Source organism: Atractosteus spatula, chromosome 22, assembly GCF_055471065.1.
Source record: "Atractosteus spatula isolate fAtrSpa1 chromosome 22, fAtrSpa1.hap1, whole genome shotgun sequence".
Classification (NCBI taxonomy): Eukaryota; Metazoa; Chordata; class Actinopteri; order Semionotiformes; family Lepisosteidae; genus Atractosteus; species Atractosteus spatula.
This window is the reverse complement of record NC_142727.1, coordinates 14,280,297-14,288,036: the sequence shown is the minus strand read 5'-3', so window position 1 is coordinate 14,288,036 and position 7,740 is coordinate 14,280,297. Positions and strand designations below refer to the sequence as shown.

At 42.4% G+C, this 7,740-nt stretch overlaps 1 protein-coding gene across 1 annotated transcript; it reads left to right on the top strand.

The window, feature by feature from the left end:
- The first annotated feature begins 788 nt into the window (after positions 1-788).
- Positions 789-7,358, top strand: LOC148816849 (V-set and immunoglobulin domain-containing protein 2-like). The gene is made up of 7 exons (XM_088939448.1): positions 789-840; positions 1,862-2,025; positions 2,664-2,868; positions 3,809-3,967; positions 5,590-5,709; positions 6,448-6,586; positions 7,006-7,358. Exons 1-7 carry the CDS (start codon positions 789-791, stop codon positions 7,139-7,141), a joined length of 975 nt encoding a protein of 324 aa, XP_088795574.1. The 3' UTR covers positions 7,142-7,358.
- Positions 7,359-7,740: the final 382 nt, after the last annotated feature.

The following is a 7,740-nucleotide window of genomic DNA, read 5'->3' as shown; positions in this document are numbered from 1 at the left end:
TTCATCAGTTATATGTATATGTGTGCACTATATATGCATAACATTTTGTGGAAAACTGACATGACAGCAGGGAAAATAATAGAAATTTACCTGCTCATTGTATGATGATTACAAATTTGCAGTGTTGGCTAATTATTACCTCTTCGTGCTCATACTTTCATTGAGAGCATTGTTATAAAAAGAAATATCTTATACCCCCCAGCATTTCTTTTGCATAATGTTGCCACCTGTAAACAATATTGCAGGTTATATAACGTGCAAACATGTATGTACATGGCAAAGAATTTAATTAGAATTTGTAACAACATTTTTAATAAAAAGGCTGTTTCAGGAATTTTGCCTTAAAACGTCTCTTGGAAGTCCTGTAATTAAGGTGTTTAGTCACGCCAGGAGAACAGCTAATATCGAGAAACTAGCTGTTGGAAGAAGGTGGGGGTGAGCTAGTAGATGTATGTGTATTTTTATTAGAGGGTCTGAAAGGTAGTCTGAAAGACTGGTTGTTCTGTATTTAAGACTGCCAGCAGATTGTTTTCATCAGTAAGGTTTAGGGTCTTTCCTTGTTGTCCCATGTGCAGTTACTGTACATACTGTATTCCCCTCCCAGCCTTTTATTTAATATCAGGACATCAGGGCCGCCTACGTGTTTCTGTTTCAGGTAAAGAGCCAGTCGAGAGTGCGGCTTGCTTGTTTAGTGAAGGCGAGGTGTGAAATGCTTGTGTTGAGTGTTATCGCGATCACCTCTGAAAAACAGACGGGGAGGAAAGGAAGGAGAGAGTGGACTGGGCAGAATGGCACCTTTCCTCAACCTACTGACTATCTGGATCTTGCCAGTTTATTTTGGTAAGTAATGCCTCGTTTTCCATTTTTTTAATGTAGCTGATGGCATGCTTGAACGCTTGAATGCTTGACAATACAGAAAAGAGCATACAATCATGTAGCCTATTTGAGGTCGAAGATACTGCACCTGTGTTGCTGCTGATGGACGTTGCTGAGTGAGACACTCGGTAAGTCACTGTAGAATCTGAACACATGGGATCCAATCAGTTCTTAACAAAGATTAGAAGATATCGGTGCTTGAAAAGTATAGGTGAATAAGTGATTTTCATTAAAAAGAATTACTGAATAAGATCATTTCAAATTAAAGTGGCAGTACTTACTCATTTCTAGTTGGATACGTTAGGCAACAAAGGGGAAGTGATATATGACTGCTCTCAAGTGTGTTCAAAACAATTTATAGATAGAAAACATTCATATATGCATATTAATATTCATATATTAATGTATTAATAATATTTTGTATGTTGTGAGGGGATTTATATATGAACATTATACATAATCAAGCTTACAAATAATTTAAGTACACGTGAGAAATAGGTATGTGGATTTTAATATTTTACTGCATTAAAGTAACAGGCAATACAGATAGAATTCATCACGAACCTGGGATTGTCAGTGATCATTATCTGATATTTTTTTAAAAACGGAACGTTGTTAGAAAATTAGGCATAGTGCTTGGGATATTCAGGTTATTCCTATGATTTTATCTATCCTATGTTAGCACTATTTCTGAGAAAACTTCAGAAACTTCAGACGCTCAGCACACTGGAACTAAGCATTGCCTATAACTGCTGTAAGTCTAAATGAAAAGGATTAAATCTGTGTGGTCACTATCGTCTAAAAAATAAAAGAAAAACTTACATTCCTTCTAAAAACTGAAACAAACGAATTTTACCTAAAGAGAGAAGATTTCCTCCGAGTGGAAATTCAATGGGGTTTTTTTTCCCCCCTTTCAAACAGCCAGCAGTTCTGTGGTATTTTAAGCTCTCACACGGGACAGCTTTGTTTTCTTCTCTGCGCGCAGAGGGGGCACTCTCCCGACAGGCCGTGCTTGTGGATAGTCCCATTTACACCAAGATGGGGGACTCCGTCACTCTCCCCTGCACGTACAGCACCACCCCTGCACGGGGCTTCACTCTGGAGTGGAGGTTCGCCGCTCCGGGATCAGACGCCATCCAGGCCGAGAGGGTAAGTCTCACAGCCTTCGGGAACAGGGACCCGAGGGGGAGCTGAACGTCCGTGGTCAAAAAGGGAAGAGGGATCCGACAAGCAGGGGCGTGAGAGTGTACGAGCATGACTTGACAGAGCAGTTGGGAGCAGGGCAGGTTTAAAAGTCAGCTCCGGGAGCGAGAGCAGCTCCTGCAGTTTTCTGGGAGACTTCAGGCCCGCGGTGACATCAGAGAGACAGTCCTCCAATGGCCATTGAACTCTCCTGTTGGGCACTGCGGAGCTTTCGGTGTGTGAAAATATACAGTAAATGACCCTGCTGGGGGAACAAATTGGAAGAACATGCCTACTGATCTTCCTTCTCCTCGTGCAGTGCTGGAGGTGTCGACTGAGCCGAGAGATAGCTGTCAACCCCACATTGCGTGCGAAATGTAAAACAGAAACAAATACAGAACTAATAACGTCTCGGTTACACAGAGAGATCCCACACAGTGGTGGTAACGTTCGAATGAGTCTGTGCGATTCGGCCTGCCCTCCTAGCAGCACGTTTTGTGGAGTTTCCGCCACATGAAAGAGGTCTCGTCCAGGCGGCAGACGCTTGGCTTTTTCATTCGCTTCGACAGAGGACGCTTGCCAGTTCCAGGGCTTTCCCTCGGCAGGTCTTGTACTTCGACGGGACTCTCTACCAGGTCACTTCCTGGGGAGGCAGGATGCAGCTCCTCCACAGCCCCCCTACTGGTGGGACGGCCTCCATCCGCATCGTGGACATCCAGCCTTCCGACACGGGGCTGTACATCTGTGAGATCACTAACCCCAGCGACTGGTCCGGGAGTGGAACTGGCCTCATCAACCTCACCGTACTCAGTACGTGTGCTCCTGTGCTGTTTAGTGTGCTGAGGCTGCCCTTCGGCGCGGCTCTGGTTTGTGAATTCTTGACCCCCTGAACTACCACTGGTAGGAGCTGGAGGCGTGGGGGATGGGATCAAATTGATCAAGTTGATCAAGTTGTCCCAAATTTTGTATCCAAGCTAGTAGACACCTAAGACGAGGCCTACAAGCATTTTGAGGCCAGTGGCAGGCCTAGAAATGGAAATATTTGGCCTCTGAAGAGCCCAAACATTTTTCGTTTTTCCATATCTTTGCCTGCTGTGTGGACACATTAAGAGATAAAAGCAATTTGACTGTTCACACCCGAAGCCAAGGGGGTTAGCTTCAATTTCAGACCTGAACCAGGCTTCTGCTATGTTCCGCTGCAGAGATTCAACAAAATATTTAAGGGGAGAAAACTCCAGGCTTAAATTTTCTGCAGAGAGTCTGTGACAAGAAGCGTAATTCACCTTTAACGTTTTTCTGCCATTTGTTCTCCCTTGTACATTAAACTGAAGAAACCAACGTAGCTCAAAGAGAAGGAGAAAGCATACTCCAAAATGGCATGTTTAAGCAACAGATACTGTAGGTCCCAGCTTTGCATAAGCGGGTGATTTTGGGGGAGTTGGTCTGTGTGGGTGTGGCTGATTGTAGTATGAGGTTTACGTTGAAAGGCAAACATTTATTCTGTTTGCGATAAGGGTATTGCAGGTTTGAACTTTTCAGCTCTTGGTTTTGCACTAAAATAGAATGGTGCCTGATTCTTAGAGTAGTGGGGAGCAGGGAGGGCAGATCCCTGGGTTGCTCTGGGACATGAATGAAGCTGTGCGCACCACGATCTGCCCTGTAGCCAATGCTTATAAGCGAACGCTTGTTATCATTTGACGTCATTACGACTGCATTACTCATTACTAAATCGGGCTGCTTTTGTTTGCAGTGCCACCCTCCACCCCAGTGTGCAAACTGAACGGGAATCCTTCCGTAGGAAATGATATCACTCTCACCTGTAAGGCCACACAGGGCCTCCCACAGCCCATCTACACCTGGACCAGAGAGAAGGTCCAGAGACTTCTGCCGGCGAGCAGTATGGTACAAGGTATGAGACTGTAGAGGCCTTGCCTTGGGACTGCAGCATACTGGGTGTTTCCACCTGATCTTATCAGATTTCCCATGCAAAGCAAGGCAGGGCCGTGTCACTCCTGGGGACAATGGGAGACCTGCAAGGAAATCTAGGTTGTGCAAATGGGGTTGCTGAGCCACTTGGTGGAGCTCTTCCCACCATTTGTGCAGACCCAGTGCCGCTATGCCCAATGCTGACTAGGGAGGTGAGGTTCATCAGATTAGACATTAAAATCCTGTGGGTTGAAAAGATCTACACAAAATCAGCATCCCCGTTAAAGTTTCTGCCAGTTAATGCTGGGGTCCATCTCTCTTAGTGTGGAGATAAATGAACAGCTTGCTGTACAATGCAATAGCCATGTGAAATTGATTTTTTTTACAATATTAAATTGTACAATACAATAGTGCGGGAAATCAAAAAATGAAAAGGAGCATTGCACAAAAGAAAATGAAAAATAAACGATATATGTTGGCTTCCAGGTATTGTTGAAAACACAGTGCTTGTTACCTTATTACTCAAGTGTTCTGATTGATTTTGTTTTCTGATTCCCTTGTTTAAAATGACTATGCTAAAGTCTTCTTTGGGAAAACGCCAGTTAGAAGTCACACACCCGAAGAAGGCTCCACAGCCGAAACGTTGTGTTTCCTTTCTTTGCAGCGTGGAATAAACCTTTAACTTGTTCCTAGATTAAATCATGTTGACCTGTAAAGGGGTAGTCAAAACAGAGACCCTCTGTGAATTTAATGGATAGTCAGCTTCCTGTGAGCCAGCAGGAAAACGAAAGTACGTTTTTACAAATGGTAAGCTAACAAATACAGCCCAGCCTTGTGACTGTGTCCCGGCAATGGGCTCTTTGTCTCCCTCAGTGCTATCTTTCTGCTGTGTACTTGGTACCTGGCTATGCCTGCCTCTGTTAACAGCCACCATATCAGTTTCTCTATTTTGGTTTCGCAGCTTGTTCAAAGGTCATGTTCTCTCTCTTTTTGCCGTACACGCTCTTGGTTGTTTTGGAGGCATTGTGATAGCACATGAGAAGAGCTCTGGCCCTCATGATAAACAGACCAGTCAGTGGTGTACCATGGAAATTAAAATAATAACAACAACAACGATAATAGACACTCCACTCAAAGTGCTTTACAGGTAATGGGGATCCCCTCCACCACCAGCAGTGTGCAGCCCAACCTGGATGATGTGATGGCAGCCATAGGGCGCCAGTACACCCCCCACACACCAGTTCTCAGTGGGGAGGAGACCAGAGTGATGGAGCCAGTTCAGAGATGGGGATTATTAGGAGGCCATGATTGGTAAAGACCAGGGGGAAATTTTGCCAGGACACCGGGGTAACATTCCTACTCTTTTTGAGAAACACCCTGGGGTTTTTAATGACCTCAGAGGTTTTATGTCGGTTTTACGTCTCATCTGAAGGACAGCAGCATTTTACAGTTTAGTGTCCCCATTTTCAGTGGGATGCCAGTGGTGATATAGCTGGTGGCATGAGTTTAAATGTCTTCAGATTTGATACAGACTGACATTCCAATACTGCTGCCTATGACTTATGATGGAACAAGTAAAGGTTTATTCCATTACTTTACTTCCAGATCAGAGGACTGGCACCCTGTTCCTGCAGAACCTGTCTTCTCCATTCTCTGGAACCTACACCTGCCAGGCCTCCAATGAGCTGGGACAGGCCTCCTGCAGAGTCAATGTCAGTGTCTCCTGTAAGTAGTCCATCCTGTCTTTTCTCCGAAAGAAAGCACTCAGGGTCACAGACATTAAGGATGTTTATGTTAAGGTGAGTGTAAGGCTGTTTTGGGGAGTACATGAAGTTAAATTACTCTGGTAAATTATTCTAATTATTTATTATTATTCCTTTTCTTCTTGTTTTTGTTTCTTTTGTGTCTTCATTTTAAAGAAGACTCTACTGAGAAGGAAAAAAAAACAGCATGAATGCAGATGCTGTCATTAAATCTCCACATTTCAGTAGATGACTGACTGGGACAAAATAAAAATGTTGTGAATTCCCTGTGCATTTAGTTTTTTCTTTTAGATTGTTATTTTGCTATTACCTATGATGAGTAAATAATTAAAAATTAGATTTCTAACACAGATTCCCATGATGGTGGCAAAATCTTCAGGTACAGAAATATAAGATTATTTTTGTTATATTCTTAGATTGATTCTTTGTCATTTAATTAATCGAACTGAATTTCATCAGAATTGAAAACTACTCATGCATTGACAGGTTTCCTGATTTTTGAGAGCTGTCCTCGATACCTGTTTGGTATTGATGGATTGATTGATTTTTTTCATACAGTTTTGAAATCTCTTACCAGAGCAAAAAATCCTCTACTGTCTTTTTCAGTAGTGATATCCTCTCTTCCCTGGGAATTTGAAATGAAACCATAGTACCATTGTATTCAGGGTCTGTGTGTGGCTGTACTGTGGTTGTGTTTCAGACACCAGCACTGCAGGAGTGATTGCAGGAGCCATTATGGGCACCTTTCTCATCCTCCTCATCCTCGGAGCAGTGGTCGTCTACTTCCTTTGGTACAGAAAGAAAAAGAGCAAAAATCCCCAAACAGGAAATGAGATCAGGTCTGTATTCCTCATCAGGCCTGCCTCTTATTGTCTTCAGAAGAGTCTGTTTCTTGTGTGGATCTAGTTACGTAGATGTTTAGCTTTGGGGTGACCAAGACAGAGGTCAGTTTCTTACCTTTGAATTTAAGCGCAGCCAGATATACAGTTGTTTAAATCAGGGATCTTCCTATATATCAGTTACACAGTATGAAACTGTTGAAAAGAATGAAATTACTTTGTGTTGTGTCTTGTTAAAGAATATGAATATGTTTATTTTAGTTAAAAATAATATTATTCAGAATATTCAGTACAGTATGTGTGCACTTGGGCTACCTATGCCCAGGATTGTATTTTAGAGCTACTGAAAAATACTATTATAGGCAATGTGAGGTGTTAGGCTACCACCTAGTAAAGCTGCTGTTATATCTGTTGGACAGGGAGGATGATACAGCCCCTGCATTTTGTGCTCCAAGACAGAAGCATGAAGATACTAGTTCTCAACTGCTCAACCACCCCACAGAAAGACACGAAACGTCCAGTCTTTCCAGTCCAAAGCTTAGTGGCTTCGTCTGACAGAGTCTGTTTTACACTGTTGTTCTCAGGTCTCCCAGGCTGAAATTTCTCTTTTTTAGCACCAAAGACCACTGCAACAAATTCCAACCTCTCTTTCAGCTCTCACTGATATTGCCCTTTATATGGATACTAGACATTCTTTCGTTGTGACATTTATATCTGTCCTTCGTATTGATGTTTTCTAATATTGTGTACGTTTAAATAAAATATTTTTTTTCATTATACTTATCTGAGTACCATGTTATTTCTATTCTCTTTATAATGCGTTGTTTTGATTGTAAGCTGCCTTATAGGATTCAGAAAAATATAATATTAATAATAAACAACCATCGTATTAACATACAGTATACTGTATACACTGTATATACAGGTATCTGACACAGGAATACTTCAGTTTCTTTGTAAGTCCCTTCAAAGCTAAAATGAATACCATGTACCAAGTCGTTTAAAATGATCTTTCCATCCTGACTCGCTGTTGTTTTTACATTTCATTTACTGTAGGTGTTCTCCGAGCTTTTATTAAGAAAAGCAACCTCACCCCCCTGCTCCGTGATCCTAGGCTGGTTGCACTTTCAGAGGTACTTAGGAATCATTTTTAA

Coding starts and splice junctions, on each gene's coding strand:
- LOC148816849 (XM_088939448.1), top strand. CDS start 789: ATGGCACCTTTCCTCAACCTACTGACTATCTGGATCTTGCCAGTTTAT. Junction 841..1,861: donor GATCTTGCCAGTTTATTTTG/GTAAGTAATGCC, acceptor CTCTGCGCGCAG/AGGGGGCACTCTCCCGACAG. Junction 3,968..5,589: donor GGCGAGCAGTATGGTACAAG/GTATGAGACTGT, acceptor CTTTACTTCCAG/ATCAGAGGACTGGCACCCTG.